The sequence below is a fragment of the Rhinatrema bivittatum genome, chromosome 6 (assembly GCF_901001135.1).
Source record: "Rhinatrema bivittatum chromosome 6, aRhiBiv1.1, whole genome shotgun sequence".
NCBI classification, from domain to species: Eukaryota; Metazoa; Chordata; class Amphibia; order Gymnophiona; family Rhinatrematidae; genus Rhinatrema; species Rhinatrema bivittatum.
In genome coordinates, this window is record NC_042620.1 from 35,223,641 (window position 1) to 35,244,034 (window position 20,394).

General features: G+C 47.2%; 1 protein-coding gene across 4 annotated transcripts in view; it reads left to right on the forward strand.

Moving 5' to 3' along the window:
- Positions 1–20,394, forward strand: part of KALRN (kalirin RhoGEF kinase) — a 1,195,491-nt gene that overhangs the window by 631,772 nt on the left and 543,325 nt on the right. For 2 of the 4 annotated variants that reach the window (XM_029605245.1, XM_029605240.1), the window contains exon 11: positions 4,364–4,555. In XM_029605245.1, the coding sequence (XP_029461105.1) occupies positions 4,364–4,555 (192 nt within the window). Of the gene's footprint in view, positions 1–3,945; positions 4,053–4,363; positions 4,556–8,241; positions 8,261–20,394 lie in introns of those variants that run through there. The other 2 variants (XM_029605241.1, XM_029605242.1) reach the window with 2 other exon arrangements.

A 20,394-nucleotide genomic window follows, 5' to 3' on the forward strand; every position in this document is an offset into this window, starting at 1 on the left:
CGTCGAGGACGTTCCATCTCTTATGTATTGCATAACAACATAACAAACATAACAACGGTTGATGTTCTTTCATAAAAATTGTGGAAAATGATAAATAAAGGATTAAAAAAAAAAAAGCAGAGGTCCAAATACAGATCCCTGAGGCACTCCACTGCTTACTTCTTTCCATTGAGAAAACCGTTCATTTAATCCTACTCTGTTTCCTGTCTTTTAACCAGTTTGTAATCCACAAAAGTACATTGCCTCCTATCCCATGACTTTTTAGTTTTCTTAGGAGTCTCTCATGGAGGACTTTGTCATATGCCTTCTGGAAATCCAAATACACCACATCTACTGGTTCACTTTATCCACATGTTTATTAACCCCTTCAAAAAAATGTAGGAGATTTGTGAGGCAAGACTTGCCTTAGGTAAATCCATGCTGGCTGTGTCCCATTAGACCATGTCTTTCTATATGCTCTGTGATTAGAAACGTTTCCACGATTTTTCCCAGCACTGAAGTCAGGCTCACCTGTCTATTGTTTCCCGAATCACTCCTGGAGCCTTTTTTAAATATTGGGCTTTCATTGGCCAACTTCCAGTCTTCAGCTACAATAGACTATTTTAATGATAGGTTACAAATTGCTAGTAATAGATCTGAAATTTCATTTTTGAGCTCCTTCGGAACCCTGGGGTGTATACCATCCGGTCCAGGTGATTTGCTTCTCTTCAGTTTGTCAGTGTGGCTTACTACATCTTCCAGGTTCACCGTGATTTGGCTCAGTTCATCTGATTCATCACCTTTGAAAACCTTCTGCAGAACAAGTAATTCCCTAACAACTTCATTAGTAAACACCTAAGCAAAAAATTCATTTAGTTTTTCTGCGATGGCCTTATCTTCTGTAATTGCCCCTTTAACCCCTCGATCATCTAACAGTCCAACTGACTCCCTTGCAGGCTTCTTGCTTCGATGTATTTTAAAAAGTTCTTATTACGAGTTTATACACTAGAGCAAACTTCTTTTCAAATTTTCTGTTAGCCTGTCTTATCAGTGTTTCACATTTAACTTGTCAACGCTTATGCTTTTTCTTAATTTCTTCAGATGGATCCCTCTTACAAATTTTTAAGGAAATTGTTTTGGCTAAAATAACTTCTTTCATCTCACCTTTTAACCATGCCGTTAAACATTTGGCCTTCCTTCCACCTTTCTTAGGGGTAGATTTTACAAATTTGCGCACACACATACTTTTGTTCGCGCACCAGGCGCAAACAAGAGTACGCGGGATTTTAATAGATACACGTGTAGCCATGCGTATCTCCGGGATCGGTGGGCGTAAGGCTGTGCAAAATCGGCAGCCTGCGCGCGCCGAGCCGCGCAGCCTGCCTCCGTTCCCTCCGAGGCTGCTCCGAAATCGGAGCAGCCTCGGAGGGAACTTTCCTTTCACCCCCCCCCCCCCGCACCTTCCCCTCCCTAACCCACCCCCCCCCCCCCCAGCCCTACCTAAACCCCCCCTACCTTTGTTGCACAAGTTACGCCTGTCGGGCCGGTCGCCGGCTCACAATTCCCAGGCCCGGGAGCCGTTTCGGAGGCCTCGGCCATGCCCCCGAAATGCCCAGGCCGTAACCACGCCCACGGCCCCGCCCCAAATGACGCGTCGCCGCAACACGCCCCCGACACGCTCCCCCAGGAAAGCCCCGGGACTTAGGCGCGTCCCGGGGCTTGCGCACGCCACCGAGCCTACTCAACATAGGCTCAGCGCGCGCAGGGGGAACTTCGGGCAGGTTTTTGGGGGATATGTGCGTATCTTACGTGCGTACCCCTGAAAATCTGGCCCTTCATGCGTGGAATACATCTGGAATGTGCTTCTAAGATGGCATTTTTAAACCGTGTCCAAACCTGTTTTGCACTCTTAACTTTTGCAGCTGCACCTTTCGGTTTTTTTCTATTTTCCTCACTTTATCAAAGTTTCCCTTTTGAAAATCTAGTGTTAGAGCTGTAGATTTACATACTGTCCCCCTTCCAGTCCTTAGTTCAAATTTGATCACGTTAAGATCAGTATTGCTGAGTGGCCCTACCACTGTTACCTCTTCTTACCAATTCCTGCGTTCCACGAAGAATTACCGGTAGATCTAAAATAGCTCATTCCGCAACGATCACAGTCTTCTTGCGTCTCTCCAGGCTTGAAAATCTTAACTCTGCTTCTGAAATAAACTATTTCAGGTTCTTTCTTGTAAGCACAAGCATTGCTTCTTGCATTTCTCTGCTTATGAGGCTAAGAGTGGAGAACCAACTCTTTCACGTTCCTCACCTTCTCTTCAAAGCTGCAGCACACACCTGCTGCTGTTTCTTTGTCTCCTCTCTGACTACTCCTTCCTCTTTGTTACTTCCTGACACCACTAGATGTCCTCCTACTGTTGTATTTACTTGTGCACCCCACTGCAGGGATTGGTGAATTACACCAGTCCTGCTGATACACGGTAGAGGGGATTAAGGGATGGGGGTTAGGTGAACTGTTGTGAGGCTACAGCTCTTGCACTAATGCTTCTTCTGAGTTTACCATGACCTCTTGTTCTAAAGCATGCTTTCCTCCAAAAAATGTTTCCTGCTTGTGCATTATTTATACATCTGAGTGTCTCTGTCATAGCCCCTTGTCTTTCCTCTTCAGACAGGCACCAAGCGGAGCAAGGTCTTAATGAACTGAGCAAGGAGACCGGGGGCAGGCCTTTGACTTGTGCTGCTTACTGAATACATTGTAAATATTTTTCAGTAGTAGCTGGAAGTTCCACCGCCACCGTAAACGTAATCCGTGCTGTGGATAACATTGTCATTCTTCCTGTCCCCTCTACCTCCAGTCTTAGGTTCCTCTGCAATTTGTTTCTCTTCTCTGCACACAACCAAAATACTGCTGAAATATTCAGGAATCGGCAACGGTTGTAGAAGGGCAGAGATAAGAGCAGATTGCCCCCTGAATAGAGGTCATGATGAGGGCTAAAAGGCTGGGGGGAGGGGGGATAAGAGGAGAGAGATGAGGAGGAGCTGCAGCATGAATGCACTTGTAGGTGAGCAGGAGAAGTTTGAACTGTAAGTGGAAGTGTATGGGGCAGAGAGGTTATATGGTTGTAACACCTTGGAATAAGGCAGATGCTGCAAGTACATTTTGAGGAGCAGGTTGCTGCTGTAGCATAAGTGAATGGTGATGGAAGCGTGGAGAATTCATAGGGTTTACACTACCGCCCCCTCCCCCCATACTACCGTATATATACCTGCTCTGTGGTGAAACCAATGTGTGTGTGTGTGCTGTACCTTTGTGGTGAGAGCGAGGTGTGGGTGTGTGCCTTTCTGGTGGGACCAGTGTGGGTGGGTGGGAAGCTTACACTTCCGCTGCACATTCTGTATCTCCGGCTCTGTGGTTTTGGGGGCCTGTGTGTGTGTGTGCAAGAGAAGATGCTGGCGCTGTCCTACCCTGATGTGTGAATGGATGGAGAAAGTTCACTATCCAGTGCAGTCAGCCCAGCATTTATCATTATTATTATTTTTGTAAATGTTTCATCCTGCACCCGGGGGTGTCTCTGCCTGCTGTAATTGTGTGCTCCTACTAACCTCATGCATTCTCTCCACCGCCAGAGCCCTGTGCCGGAAGAGCCAGCCCCCCTCCCTGGCGGTTTCACCGGTGCTTTTAGTGGTGGTGCTGGTTGTTTTTCACACTTGCCCCCCCCCCCCCCTCTGCAGTAGCCTCAGCATCCGGCAGCCTCGGTGCACGGCACCACCCAAAACCTTGTTTCCTGGCTCGCTGCTTGCATTCACAGATTCCCCTCCCTCCCTGTCTGTACACTTAGGGATTTTGCCAGAAGTAGCGGTGAAGCCCTTCACATGGGCTGGAGACTTTGTTTCTGGCAGCGGCCCCCTCCCCTCCCCCTCCCACAAATAAAGCCTGGCTCCTAGCTAGATCAGGGAGCGGGAGGCAGACAGGCAGCCGGAATAGGAAGGTTCCCCAGTAAGCAAGATCAGGCAGCGGCTTGTGGAAAACTCCTGCACCCCTCTGGAAGCCATGGAAGTGGGGGCAGTTCCTCCGGGTGAGGCATTTCACACGTCTCCCGGTAGCTGGAAGCTTCCGCCACCCTCATCGGTCCTAGAGATTTTGGGGGGGGGGGAAGAGATAAAAGTTTCGCGGCTGCAGGATCGCTGCGCATCTCCCAAATGGGCGAAGCGGCTTTTCAGCAAAGCGCTTCCGGTCCCGGCTGCTGCTGCAGCTGCGTCCTCCCCGAGCCGGTGCAGGGGGGGGGGGTCTTGAAGAGAACGCCGAGCCGGGGCGTTGAGGGGGGGAGGGGGCCGCTCCCCGCGCCGCTCCCCGCGCCGCTCTGAAGGCTTTTCTCGCCTCTTGCAGAACACGTACACCAACGCCGACAAGCTGCTGGAGGCGGCCGAGCAGCTGGCGCAGACCGGCGAGTGTGACCCCGAGGAGATCTACAAGGCGGCGCGGCACCTGGAGGTGCGCATCCAGGACTTCGTGCGCCGGGTGGAGCAGCGCAAGCTCCTGCTGGACATGTCCGTCTCCTTCCACACGCACACCAAGGAGGGTAAGCGCGCCGGCGCTTTGTGTCACTTTTTTGTTGCATGCAGAGCTCCTAGCAGAACAGTACCATGGAGAGAGAAATCTGGATAGGGAGTAGGGACCAGTGCAGTGCACGGAGGAGCAATCTGCACGGCGCATGCTTCTTACGTTTATAGTCTGTCAAACCCTTCTCGGGAAGGCTTGTGGCATGAGGGAGCAATCTGTTTCTCCAAGCCCCCTACCTCACTGGTGCCCAACCTGTATTGATCCTGAATGAAATAGTCTATAGCAACTAAAATCCCTGGAGGCCGATGCAGTAAAGTGCGCCCAGCCTAGCCCGCGGGTTAACGAGTGGTTGGATGCGCGTCCATAAGCCCCGAAGCAATAAAGGGGATCAGCGCCTCCAAAACAAACGTCCAAACAAAGGCATATCTACATGTAAACGCCATGTAGATAAGGCTATTAGCTGTTACCCCGCAATGAAAAAAAAAAGGGCATACTTTTTTAACCCGTCAGATTTTACACCTGCCCCGGAGCAGACGTCGTGTTACCATGCGTCAAGGGGATCTACTTAAAAACAAACAAAAAAAATACTGCTTTTCCGTGCTTCCTCCTACCTAGGATCGTCGCGATACAAGTAGGAAGAACCACAGAAAGAGCATCCTGGAAAAAAAAAACAGATTTCTAGGTGCACAATTACACGCGCACAATATACTCCCTCCAGGCAGCGTATGTTGTGCCAGTAAATTCGCTGCCACGGGATAAAACGGACGCTCGGAAATTGTTTGTTTCGGTAACCCGCACACAGCCACGTCTCCTGGGCGCCCGGTGCCAAGGATGCACAACTTATCCCTAGCGCGTCCGTTTTAGCGCGGCAGCTCATTTACATATTGCATCGAGCGCCCAGGAGAGGTGGATGCGCGCGCGGTAGAAAAACAGACACCCAGTTTGGACGCTTTTTTTTTTTTTTTTACGCGCACTTTATTGCATCGGCCTCCTGGTGTGGTGATCGTCTGATCATGCGAGAGCCTTCTGCCTCGGGTCCTGTTTCAGGGTCAACATTACCAAGAGATTTCTCTGATTTTCAGGCGGATGTACATCTGTGGTCTTTGTTTTCTTATGACAAGAGGTTAATGTGGAAGCAGTTGTTTCCAGATATAATGAATGTTTTCTTTTAGAAATAAGCATCAGCTGTAAAAAGCTCCTGTGTACTCGTCATAGAATTGTGATATTGTATGTAATTTTTACTGTCATTATGCTGTACAATGCATACTCCACAATATTTTGGACTGATGCACGAAGCTTTTTTTCCCCCCATAGTCAGAGAGACTGCAGCAAGTAAGAGGTCAACATTCAGTAGCACAATGAGCAGACAATCATTGTTTGGAAAGTATTTATTAACATCCGAGTATGGAATGTAACTATTTCGTTAGGAATTTTTCTCTTGCAAATAATGAATCAGCATTTACAGAGAGCCGCAGAAAGGAAGACATTCAGATTTTAAAATGACTGAAAGTGGACGGATCCTGAATGCATGGTCCCCTGAGGTTTTTCTGGCTATAAATCCCCAGACGTGGGGGCTCATTAGGGAGGAATCCAAGCTCGCAGTTCCCTCCCCTCCTCTCCCCCCCCCCCCTCTCCTGAAGTTAGAAAACAAGCCTGAGATAACAATCTGAATGGGAACAGAAGAGTGGGCAAGGAGCTCAGATGGAAGGCGCTGTGGGCCCTACAGTAATTACAGCATACCTTGCATTTTTCAGCTCGCCAGTGTCAGGATAAGTGACTTCAAGAGGCTGAAATTACCCCGGAGCAGTTCTATTAAAGCAGTGTGCGTTTACAGCCAGCAAACCTTGCACAAAGATTTCGCGTTCGTGACATATACAACTTAGGGCTCAAATTCTAAAGAGCGGCCGGGTTATCTTTGGATGACTTCACCACTGAAAAATGTACATTAATCTGGCCAGCTAGATTTGCGGCTGATGTGACCCACTTAAACTGAGCCAGCTCATGCTGCAAATCTTGCTAACCAACTATACGTCATAAACCAACCCCCAGAACGCTCCCTACAACTGCCTCCTTTTGGGATTGGCTAGATTTGTCCATATTTAGGTGGTTAAACTTAGCTGGACAGTGGAAGGAACATATTTTTCTTCCAACATCTGTTTATTGGAAAGACACGAGTGTAGATTGAAAAACCTTTGGAACACTCAAACAAACAGGATTTGCCATAGAAGAAAACTAAAGAGCAACTTAATACGAAACATAGTCAGCAAGTGTTATTTTACAACTTTTCCGAAATAATCATAAAAATAAGACAACATCAGTTTTAAGCACGCAAATAGAAACAAATCACATTACCCCTCTCCCTCTCTCACTTACACACTTCATTCACACCCCCCCATAGTCCATTCAAGCTTCTCCGTGAACAACATCCGGTTTTTAAAAAAAATGGAGGTTTAACCAGCTAACTCCCAAGTTTAGTTAAAAAACCTTGCCCCCCCCCCCCCATAGTAAAAAGGTTATTAAGAAGTAGTGAGCATCAGTAAACAGTGTTACGTCCCTCGTGACTTCCTATAAGCATCACTATAGGAAAAGGGTTCTTGTGTATAACGCTTGTGATTGGGGGTGGCCGGCGTTCCTTTGAGAGCTGTAAAAAAATCTCCAGATTAAAATTGCGCACAGCCCGTTCCGAGCCCCGGGGACACAGCGTCGTGCGCCAGGCGCGGAAAGCAGCGTGACAGATGCAAAGGTATTACCGAGCGCTTCTGCTGCCTTGCTGGCCCAAACCTTGTCTAGAATATGTCGCTGAGCATGGTGTTTTAATTATTGCTCTTGAATGGCCTTTTGGGTCCGCCAAGGAGTTGCTGTGGAAGTTCAGAGATTCCTACCAAGTTAAAAACTGGAACCCTGCAGGGGGAACTCATTAACGCTTCCTGGTATGAGCCACCTGAAGTCACAGAGGAAATAACTTCCCATTAAACAAGTATTTTCTTTAACCTAAGGGTGTCTAATTCTAATATTTGTTTTCCGCACTGTGTCCATGGGTGACATGTCATCCTAGCTGTCTTTTAAGTCAAGCTAGTTGACTTATTGCTTTCAGAGATGCTGTAGACGCCCCTTCCCTCTGCCCCTGACGATTCCATCCTGCCGTGCCCGCGTTCAGGCGTATATATAGTACTACTACTGCTGCTTAACATTTCTATAGCGCTACATGACATACGCAGCGCTGTACAAACACACAAAAAAGACTGCCCTGCTCAACAGAGCTTACAGTCTAATAAGACAAACATACAGGACAAGAAGCTTTTGGGGTATTTCATAAAGCAAGACAATGGTTAAAACAAAAAAGAAAAGAAAGTTAGTTAACGAGACTAAAAGCAGACAAATCAGGCTTAAGATTTACATGCAGCTTCCAAAAGGTGACTCGGTGAGGAAGTTGTCGTGGTTTGCGGGTTCCTCCGGTAGATGTAGGATGGCCCTGTGGTGCAGTAATCTGACAGCACCTAAACCCGGTGAGAGAGGGAGCATGACGCAGCAGCTCAGGAAGTCTTATTCCAAGCACCCGGCGCAGCCAAGTGGAAAGCACGGACGTCGGGGAATTGGCGGCAGAGGAGAAGGGCACAACAGATACGAGTGACTTGCCTGCTGAGCGGAGTGCAGGAGGAGGGGGTGAAGGGAGAGATAAGAGAGGAGAGGCAGCGAGGAGCTGCAGAGGGAAGGCATTTGTAGGTGAGTAAGAGGAGCTTGAACTGTACGCGCGAGGGGATAGGGAGCCGATGCGGTGACTGCAGAAGAGGGGGTTCTGTGTGAGCGTAGCCGCTTCGGTGAAAGATAAGTCGCGCGGCTGAATTCAGGACAGATTGCAGCGGAGAGGGATGGCCTGCCAGGTGAGGAGCAGGCTTTGCCTTATCTCTCCAGTGAGGCTCTTGAGAAGTCCGCGGTAATGACAGTCTTTTTCCTAATGGTGATCCGGCTGTTAACATAGCTTGAATACCTTCTCTGTTTTTACCTGTTTCATTTTCTCTGTGTTTTTTCTTTTGAGACTTGGTTTTTCGCTCACCCGATTTTAAAGCCCGACCAAAGGGCGTTCGGTGAGGAAGTTGTTGTCGTGGTTTGCGGGTTCCTTCGGTAGGTGCAGGATGGCCCCGTGGTGCGGCAGTTTGACAGCCCCTAAAGCAGTCAGTGCAGAGTTAAAGCGGCGAGAACGGCCATGAGCCAGTCTCTTCTTGGCCCCGAGTCTGTCTTTCCGCGGGAATCCAATTTCACCTAAAACAGCTTGTGACTTGTTCAGCTGCAGTTCTTAATTTCACGCCATGGGGAACGAGTCTATAATTGCTGCGTGTGGGCGTTGCACTTCCATAAGATGGCAAGTCAACGTAAAGGACTCAAAAGTCTGCCCTGCTAATATGCCAGGGGGGCTGGACCCAGACGGGACTTTAAAACGACAGTGGGCCGGATGCAGCGTGCTCGTGCTGGGCCTTTCAAGCAGAGACAGCGCTAAACACGCGTGCAGAAGCCCTTCAACGTAATCCTCTCTCCTGGCAAAGTTTACCTTAAGCTTCCAGCTCGCATGCAAGTGAATCTTTTCCCATTTCCTGTTTTTTCCCCCCTCCCCACCCCCCCTGCTGTGGGTCGAGATGGACAGGGGTGGTTTGTTATTGAAGGCCGACACGATTATTTACGGCTGATGTCGCCTGCTGGAACATGTTTTCGTGGAATTGGAAGGGGCCGTTAAACAACGTGACTGCCTAAGACATGAGGAAAATTGTTTCTCACATTGCTGTCATCGCATGGTAAAAGATGTTTACTTTGTTCGGGAAATTCTTCAGTAGAGGAATCTGCCAAAAGGATAATACATTTTAAAAATAAAACCGCAGAGCGCTATAGGGTCATTCCGTACAGTTGGCCACGGGGTGGAAGCCAGGTTGATTTTGTAGCATTTGCTGCTTATAGCTTAAAAAAAGCAAAACAAAACTAGAACTATTTCAATGCTTGTCTTGTCTACGTTAAGGCAAGAAGTTAGCCCTGGAGGAAGCTTCCAGTTTATGGGAAGATAGAAACAGGAACAGAGAAATGGATGGCCCCCGATTCCCTCCACCTTGATCCCTGGTTTCCCCCTGGCTAACGATGCCCGCTGCTTGTGTTCAGGCAGGGATCAAGACGTCTTTTCAGATCCCTGTTCAAAGGGGATACTGCAACAGAAGGCTCTCCTATCTTTCACCCAGGAAAAAACAAAAGAGACAGGTCAGTGCCTGCTGCGTGCTCTTCAGTGTATCTTGCTGGATTAAATGCCCTGCAAAAATGCCAGGATTTCACCGGCCGGCACGGGAAAGGGGAGGGGGGGGGTAGCTCTGCACCTTACACCGGCCTTTCTCTTCCCTCCACAGCCTCTTTCGGTGATGCATTTAGGGTTTTTCCCACCCCTAAGCGCTGTCGAGGAAAAAAGAATCTCAACTATCACTAAAGGGAGGATATCTCAGGGATGGGGCGAGGAGAAGGAGAGGGTGAGAGAGAGGACCAAGGATGGGAAGAGGAAGGGAAGGAGGATCAGGAATAGGATGAAGAGAAGGTAAGAGGATTGGGGATTGGTGGACGGGGTGGAGGGGGGCGGGCCGTGCATAACATGGCAGTCACTAGCTGACATCAGAGTCTCTCTCGCTCTGACCACCACCTTCCCAAAATTGTTTCACTCACCAGAGCTCATCCGACACTTTCAACCCCCAAGTGTCTCTCTCCCGGTAGGCAAACATTAGCTTCTCACCCCCAATCGTATCGAGTTCCTTAATGTGTGACTCTGCTCTCCCTGGCAGTGACTCTCGAGCGTCCTTAGATCACATCTCGTTCTGTCTGCTTTCTCAGGGGTGTCCACTCTTTTGCAGCTCTTATTGTCATCTGCTAAGAGGCAAAACGTTTCCCCCCCAACCCGGCTGCAGTATCACTCACAAAAATATTGAACAGAAGTGGCTCTGTCATTTGTGGGTACCCAGGCTCCATCCCCCTCCCCCGGTCTTATTGTAGCAACAGCCATTGGCCAGAGGCCATGCCCCAAGGCTCCTTCTGGACCCCTGTAGTCGTGGGCCCTAATTTTAGCCACTAGGTGTTGCCACTGCCCCGTGACTACGACTCCATCTTTCTCGGGGGGGGGGGGCCTCTGCGGCATCCTGCGCTCTGGTCGACCCAGGGAGCCGGCAGTGGAAGAAGCGGGGGATAACTTCCGCACGGCGCTGTGTGCGCGTTGCCCCCGAGCCCTGCTCGCCCACCTTGGGCCTCCAGTAAAACAGCGCCTTTAGCTACAGATGTTACCAGGTGTGAGATGGATGCCTAAGGCACCTTTTCCAGTGAACGCATCTCGGGAGGCACGAACGGCCGACAGACGAGAAACGGCAACGTTTTGGAAAACTCTTTTTGTGGCACCGGCGAAAAATATCGCAGCCTGACGTCGACCCTTTTTCTTCCCTCGAACCACAGGGTGGGAAAACCTGTAGGGAGAGGGTGAACCCTCCCTCTCCTGCTCTTCTCCTATCCCAGATTCCTAATCTTCCTCACTCCCCCCCCCCCACCCGAATATTCCAGCCACTTCAGCTGCTGAAGTTTAGTCAGATAACTCATTATCCGGATAAAATGTAGCCAGGTAACGTAGGAGCATTGCGGGGGACGTGGCAGATAAGTTCGCCAGCTATCTCCAGTATTCAGAGTTAGCAGGATAACTTCTCTGTCTGACTCTGGTCACGCTGTAGCGTCGTCCTAAAGTTAGGCAGATAAAATTATCCGGCTAACTAACCCCCTAGATTCATCACGCTGCGATGTTTTGTCACGGGGGTGGGGTGGGGGGGGAGTGTTGCCGAGATAGTGGGGCCGCTCCCTTGAAAATGCACCGCGGCAGTATGAAGCGTTCGTTTGTCTGGCACATAAAGAATGCAGCGAGTGGCCCTTTAACACGACGGTGGCCCCAACCTCAGGGGACCATTATCACCTTCAAGGGCCACTGGTCCCCCCCCCCCCCCCCCCCCGCAAAAAAAATATACTTGCGGCCAAATGGGGAGGTTGAGCGAGGGTCGGTGCTGACCCCTGTCTCAACCCGGGGCTGTTAGTCGAGGTGGCCCTGACACACCCAAAATGTTGAAAACGTGTAAAAAAAAAGAACGGCGTGGCGCCGGCCACATCCCCCTCCCCCCCTCTCCAAAGCACGTACTAGAAATGTAGACCCTGGCCTCTGATACCAATATCTTCCACCCCCCCCCCCCCCCGAAGACCCAGCGTACCATCCCTCCACCCCCTGCCACATTTGACTGTGTTCTTTGGGGAGGGAGGAAGGAGGGACATGGCCGTCGCTGCACGGTTCCTCTTCTGAAGTTTTCAATGTTTTGTGGCTGTCAGGGCTGCCTCTACCAGCGGCCCCGGATTGAGACAAGGATCAGCACTGACCCCTGCTCAATCTCAAATGGGGATTTGCAGCCATTTTTTTTTTTGCCTCTTTAAATGTGCGGCGGGAGCCTCAGAACCCGCATTAGGGTCCCAGGCCTCCCGCTGAACATCTGATGCTTTTAAATGAGGTGTTTATTACTATATCGGACAGCCGCAATGAAATATTTACAAAGAACTGACTAGTAATGATCTTCTTTCCGTGCATTTGCTTTATTCATGCATGTAAATCGCATGCAAAGGAGGTCAGTGTGATAGGGGAGGGTATCTGGGCGGGGAGATGCAAAACATTGCGTATATCATGCAATATAAAGGGCGTTAGAGCCCTAGCACAGCTTGATGAATCACCCTGTAAGATAGCATGTTCTATGGCCGTACAACATAATGGTGCCAGCTGTCCCTGAGACCGGCACCCAGGTGACGACTTTGGCGCCATCCTGAGGGCAGCCAGCGCCATTTTTTAAAGTAAAGACTGTCAGGGCAGGAGGAAATGGGCATCGCTTCTGCCCTTTGGACCTTCTGGGACCCCTCAGATGGGGTGAGTGGGCTCAGGGAGGTCCTCAGCCCTGGAAGTTTTTTAGGTGGCAGGAGTGGGATTCGGAGGAGTCTGGGGGGGGTCCTGGCTGGGCCTGGCTTAGCATAGCCGGGGAGGCTGTGGCCCTAGAGTTGTTTTTACAGGATGGAAGCAGGGTTGGAGGGCCTTAGGGAGCCCCTTTTTTTTTTTTTTAAACGAAAACAAAACTATCTGAAAATGTTCAGGTTTTTTTGTGGGAGGCCACTTTCAGTTCATTCCGTTCAGAACAAAGTGAAAATGGCTTCATTCGTCCCATTTTGCTCATTCATTTCAAACAAATGCATGTCCCTAATCCGCATAACATGCTGCTGCCACCACCATGCTGCGTAGTAGGGATGATGCTCTCTGGATGATGAGCTGTGTTGGGTTTGCACCAATCATAACACTTTGTATTCAGGCCAAAAAGTTCTATTTCAGTTTCATCAACCACAGAACCGTGTGCCACATGGCTGCAGTATCCTCCAAGTGGTCCCTTGCACATTTCAAACAGGATTCAAGGGTGCTTTCTAGAATAATTGCTTCCTTCTTGCTACTCTACTATGCAGCCCAGATTTGTGGAATGCTTGGGATATTGTTGTCACATTGCATACTTTCACCAATCTTGTCCGTGGCAAGAGCCTGTAGCTCTTTCAAAGTTGCCGTTGTCCACTTGATTGCTTCCCTGATCAGTCCCCTTCCTGCTCAGTCCTCCAGTTTGGAGGAATGGACTGATCTAGGCAGGGTCTTGGTGGTGTCATACACCTTCCACTTTTTAATAATTGTCTTGACCGTGCGCTCCGATGGGTAGGCTAAGATTTTTTGCAATTCTTTTATACCTATCCCAGATCTGTGCCTTACCACAACTTTGTCTCCAAGTTATTTTGACAGCTCCTTGATGCTCAGGGTTCGCTCTTTGCTTGGAAATGCACTACCCAGCAAAGAAAACCAAGAGGAACTGCTTAATTTATCCTGTCAACATGTGACTCAATAAAACTCAACATAGGTCGGGCCAATTCACTAGGTGTGTACTTTTGAAGGCGATTAGTTTCTCCAGAACATTTAAGAGGTCAGTAAGCTGTTTAGTGGACAAGTTATCCGGCTAATGTCCTGGATATTCATTGGGATAAATGTCCCACTGAATATCCCTTATTACAATTATCTGGCTACCTGTAGCCAGATAACTTTAAACCTAACCAGCCAAATTTTAATTATGTCTAGTTAGGTCTAATGCTATCCAGCCTTCTTTAAAAGACAAGCATTATGTGTCTTTTAAAGATATCCGGTTAAGTGGAGATCCTGTTAAAAGAAAACCAAAAACATAGCGGGCCTCCTGGCCTGATTCTCATCAGTGCCGGCCCTCCAGCCCTCTCCTCCTCCCTTCCCCCGTGAATATATTTTTTAAATACTGCCTTCTCGCCTCTCCCCACGCCCCCTCCCCCCATCACCACCCTTCCCTCCTATCCACCCAATACCTAATTTGTCGGCTCTTTTTAAAACCTGGGATTGCAGTAAACACGATCCCAAGCACTTCCAGCATAACTGTAGTAATATCGCTGGAAGAGTAAACTTATGGTAAATGCTAACGTTATCCAGCTAACTTTATAGGGTCATGCTTTATCCTGCGATGGGCCGCTATCGTGTGTGTTAGGGCCCTATCACACACGATAACGGCCTCATCGTGGCGATGCCATGCTAATTAGGGGAAGGGGAGGAGTCTGGGCGGGATTTGTGCGGGGTTATGACCCACCAGTGCTGCAGGCAATAATGTTTTCACATTATTGCCGCGGGAAATAACACCACCTTTTTCCCGTGGTGCTATGGGGGTGATAGTGTGCGGTGAGGTTGCACCATGGCGGGCGAATCTGCACCGCCGTGATGCGGCTGGCTGCCCACACCCCTTTTTTTTTCTTTTTTTTTTGCGACTCATCATTCTGCTATAAATACAGCAGAATGATGAATCTGGGGGTTAGCTGGTTATAGTTGAAAATCTGTTAAATTAGCCAGATAAATTTGTCAAGCCCCGGAATGGCCCTGGAACACCTCTTTTTTTTAACCTGCTAAATTATAGCCAAATAGTGACTTAATCCAGCTATAATTTACCCTAAATTTTGGAATATCCCAAAACTTGCCATTGAGATGGATAACTTATGAGTTATCCTTATAAGAGTGAGAGTGAATTGTTATCCAACCATTCCATGTTATTTTTCTACTTCATTGTCTAAGGCAGTGGTTCTCAAACCTGTCCTGGAGGATCCCCAACTTTTCAGGATATCCACAGTGAATACTCATGAGAAAAAATTTGCATGCCATGGAGACAGTGCATGAAAATGTATCTCATGCATATTCACTGCGGATATCCTGAAAAGCAGTGTATGCAAATGTATCTCATGCATATTCATTGTGGATATCCTGAAAAGCAGTGCATGCAAATGTATCTCATGCATATTCATTGTGGATATCCTGAAAACCTGACTGGCTGGGGGGTCCTTCAGGACAGGTTTTGGAACCACCGGCCTAAGGAATTCTGGAATATATTTTTCACTTAGCAGATATGGGATAGGGTGTGCAGATACATGGAGCAAACACGTTTTAATGCATTTTACTTTAAGGCTATAAGGCAAGAAAAGGTAGACATTTTGGAAAGGAGTGTAGGCTTTCTATAGCCACTATAGATATATATATATAGAGAGAGAGAGAGAGAGAGTGATGCTATATAAAGTTCTGCAGAATGCTGTTGTTTAGTATTGGCAATCAGTGTTCCCCACTAGTATATAAACAAGCAGAATGGGCCTGCAGAGAGTGCCAGAAAACCTTTGAAGCCTGCCAGCTCTGAGCTTATTACATTAATGTACTTTCAAGCTGGAGAACTGTGACCCCCGGCAGCAAGGAATGTTAAGCAGCCGTGTAGGGAATCCCGGTGCTCAGCCTACCTTCATCCCCAGAATAAGCAGGAACAAAAGTGCTTGCAGGTTTTCACTTCCTTCCCAGAGGCACCCGGGGCAGATACTTCCTTTGGCACCCCCCCCCCCCCCCCAATATATAATTTAAAATGTTCCTAAACATCGATAAAATATTTCAAAACAGGAGGCATGAAAAAACACATTTCGAAGATCAATCAAATCTGGTTATGCCAAACTCAGAATGCTTCAACGTCCGAAACCTTTGCTAACCTTCCAAGACTTCCGCACAGTGTTACAAACTCTAATTCTTTTCCTAATCTAGATTACTGCAATCATTATTTCCAGGCCTTAATGCAAACTTAATTAAATCTCTCCAACTTCTCCAAAATGCTTCTGCCAGAATTCTAACCGGATCTAGAGAATTTGATCATATCACTCCCACCCTGATAGATCTTCATTGGCTTCCAGTTACTTTCCGAATCCAACACAAAGTTTTATCAGTTACTTTCAATATCATCAGTGACATTGACTCATCCCCTCCTGGAGTTTCAATACAATTCTATAATCCGAGAAGAGACTTAAGACACCAAAACAAAGGAATTATTTCAGTACCTTCCAACAGTACTGCTCATCTTACGCAAATCAGAGATCGCCTGTTTTCTATTGCTGGCCCCAAACGTTTGAACTCACTACCCAGCCGACTGAGACTAACACCAGAAAAAAAAAAGAAATTCAAACAGGGTCTAAAAACATGGCTCTTCAAGAAAGCCTATGATCTCACCTGAACTCATCCAATTATATTTAGTAAAAACTGATCTCACGATGTTTTTTCTTTATCTTGAATTATTTTAAATCTTCTACATTAATAATTCCTTGAATTATTTTCCATTGTTGTAGTAATTAATAACTTCCTTAATCTTATATCTTGTTCCTACTTTTATATTATTGCAGATTGAAGTTTATTATCTTTCTACATTGTAATTCAATGCTCTCTTTGTAAACCGTTGTGATCTAGTTTTGGAACGACAGTATATAAAAGGCTTAAATAAATAAAATAAATAAACACCCAATAATTAAAACTAATAAGGATTTTAAAAATCTCCAGCTCTCCATATTTGTCATCCTAAGATTGCTGTAGACTGGGGTCACACATACACACACTATGCTCTCTTTCTCACACACTCCACACTTGGTGAGAGACAAAGGGAGTGTGTGTGTGTGTGTATGTGTATGTGTGTGAGTGAGAAAGAGAGATAGAGGAAGCATGTGTGTATGTGAGAGGCTCACACACAGACTTCCTCTGTGTCTCTCTCACAACACAGACATGCTTCCTCTATCTCTCACCCACATACATGCTTCCTCTCTCTCTTTCTCTCTCTCTCTCACACACACACACACACACACACACACACTTAAACACACATACACACATGCAGACAAAAACTGAACTGGAAACCACAACTAGCCAGATTCTGTATGCAGTGCAATAATGAAAATGGAGAACATTACTATTCCTCAAAACAATCAAGAAATATAAATCATTCAGAATAGTAAAAACATACTAAAAAAATATACATATCAAAACAGCTGATGAATAGAATTACCAAATTCTAATAAAATATTTCAAAATAAGACATCACATCTAATAATTAAAACTAACAAGGATAAAAAAAATCTCTCATTTGCCGTACCTGGGAAATTTAGATTCCTAGTCATCCTGTGATTGTCCTGGATTGGAGGAGAGTGCACAAACTTTAACCAGTTTTACTTACGTAGATACAGGTACATATGCACAGGCACTCTTCACAGACACCCACACCGGCACAGGCACGCTCTCTCACAGGAGCCCATACACACACACACACACATTCTCATACATACACAGACACCCTCTCATAGACACAGGTGCCCTCTCAAACACACAAACCCCTTCTCATACCCTCACACATACACACCCCCAGCCTCTCATACACAGGCCCGCTCTCTCACAGGAGCCCATACACACACACACAAATTCTCATACATACACAGACACCCTCTCATACACACAGGTGCCCTCTCATACACACAAACCCCTTCTCATACCCTCACACACACACACACCCAGCCTCTCATACACAAGCACTCACTCTCACAGGGCCAGTCTCTCGCTCTCTCACACACATTTTGAACCTCTTCTTCGGCGGCTGGCTGCAAAGCAGGGCTCTTCATCTGCCACTGGTTCTGAGGAAAGGCTGGCGGCGCCTCAGGGTCTCTTCATCTGCCGCAGGACCTGGCCTGTGCAGGGGGTGAGTAGGAACCCCGTCAGCACGTTACTTCTCCGTGCCACCGAGGGACCACGGTAATGGCACCCCTCGCCTCTCCCCCCCCCCCCTTAGTTCGCCTCTGTTCCTCCCACTGGACGTCTGCCGCATGTGCACATTTATAACTTCGGGTTTTGAGAAACAGTTTTATTGGACCAGCCTGGCCCTGTTCTTTTTTATTGGTTCCCAGTTTTATCCCGGATTCACTAGTGTCTAACTCGGCCCGCCCACTTTCTAGCACACAGAATATCTAGGGCCTGTAATGAGGCATGCCTGGGAAGATGCCATCACTGCCCATTTTGAGGGGCATTCCAGAAATCATTTCTGCAAGAAAAGCAGTGTTTTAACTGGGGAAATGGAATTTTGAAACTCACTCTCCCCGTGTGTGGGTAAATGTTGTGTCACTGCGTATGTTAACTTTATCCGCAGTGGTAAGAGGCATTCCTGGAGTGGGTTTGGCGAGGGGTATGCATTTCTGCCCCTACCTTTGAATGTTTAGAAAGCATGCATGGATGTTTATCTCGGGAAAACTAGCAACAGGCGCAGACAGCTTTCCAGAGATAATTTTCAAAGTGAAACTACGTGGATGCTTTTTCCCTTTGAAAATCAGGGCAGAGTCTGCTGGTAAAAAATACAGTCCGACTTTGCAGTTTAGAATGCCGCAGTCAGTCATTCATGCAAAGATATTCGGGAATGCTATAAAATAGATTTATTTTTTTTTTAAAAAGGGAAGGAAGAGCAAACAGGGCAGACAGTCTCTTTCAACTGATCCACAGACCGTAGCCCATTGCTCTTCACTGGTCAGGAGGGATCAGGAATTGAAGCACTATGGGCCTTTATTTGAGGCCAGATGGGGTTTCCTGTCCTGTAAATCCCATCTGGCCTGGGATTTCACAAATCTAAATAGGTGATGCTGTCAGGTGACAGCTGAGACTCCCGCCCCTTGAGGCTCTGAGCACTATCTCTGCAGGAGGGTTGCGCATTCATTTAAAACGAAAAAGATAAGGTCAATGACATTGCCTGTTTTGTTTCATTTTGTTGGACCCATAGTTGTTATAACTAGCATTCCCTCCCAAACCCCAACATCCTAAAATAAACACTCTTGAAAGCCTTTCCGCATAACTTCTACTCTGCACGAATGCATAACCCCTCCTCCCCTCTCTATCCTCCCTTTTTCCCTGTCCCCCACCCTACTCGTAACCAAGTCATATTGTACATATTGTATATAGGCTATATGCCATTTCTATATACCCACATTTAATATTTAATTTTAATTTTATTCATATGTTACAATGTTCCTTATATTAATTGTTTAATCAACTGTTATCTTGTTACAATGTAAAATAGGGCAGTTCCGGCTCTATTCAACCTGTTATCTGGAAACCGATGTGATATCTCGATCGAATGTCGGTATACAAAATAAATAAATAAATAAATAAATAAATAAATAACTGTAAACCGGAGTGAAGGCCCCCGCCAATACTTCGGTATATAAAAAAGTATAAATAAAAATAAAAAAAAAATAAAACGAAAGAAAAACCAGGTTTTTTTTAGTTTTACGTTAGTGCACACTGAGCTTAGTGCATACTAACCATGAAATTAGGGTAAAAAAACCACGAGCCATTTTTTTTCATATTAAAAGTTTTATTGAATGAACATAATGATAACATTTCAAATGACAATAGTGAGCAGTAAAAGAAGAAGTCAACATGCCATCAATACAATTTAACAAGTAATGTTATGAGCTTATGTTACCGTCCCCCCCCTCAACCCGACCCCCCTCTTCCCAACCCCCCCCCATGTGTGAGCAAAGCAGAGTAAAAACCCAAGTATTTAACCATGATAGTCGGTCTGGATAAATATCAGATTCTATAACTGGTTCACCTAGAGATGGACTAGCGGGTGACGTGTGCATTAATTCTCTGGGTCAGCCCCTGCCCTTTTCTTTTGCCATTCCCTGTATGGGTGCCACAGACCCTGACGTTGTTTCCCTTCCCGGGTGTTAGGGCGTCCCATCTTCTCATGCATTAGGAACAGTTTATGTAGTCGAGAGGAGACCTGCCCCACGGGTATATGTCCCGCCTTCCTCCACTCCAGGGCAACTTCACATTTTGCGGCGGATAGAATAAACGATATCAGCTTCCCCTGGGCCACAGTCACATCATAGGGAAGGTTTAATAGGGTTTGTTCCGGAGTGAGGGTGACCTCTATCCCCAAGATGTTCCGGATTAGCTGGGTGACCCCGGACCAGAAAAGCTGTAAATAAGAACAGGACCACCACATGTGAAAGAACGTACCCTCTAAGCCACACCCCTTCCAGCACCGGTCACTATATGTGTGATTAAATCTATGTATTTTAGCCGGTGTGCAGTACCAGCGCAACAGAATCTTATACCGGTTCTCAGCTAATTGGGAGTAGGGGAGGCCCCGTTTGGTAAAAAGAAAGATCTGGTCCCAGGCATCCTCCTCCAAAGTTCGTCCCAGGTCCCTCTCCCAGGTCCTCATGAAAGCTGGTTTTTGCTGTGGGTCTTTGTTCAAATAATTATAAACCTGGGAAATAGCTCTCCGCAGAGTGTCAGCCTGATCACACCAGGCCTCCATTTGGGTTCTACCCAGGGCCAGCTCCCGGCCCACCGACTCGGTCATAAAAAAGTGTCGGATTTGTAAGTAAGGGTATACATCTAA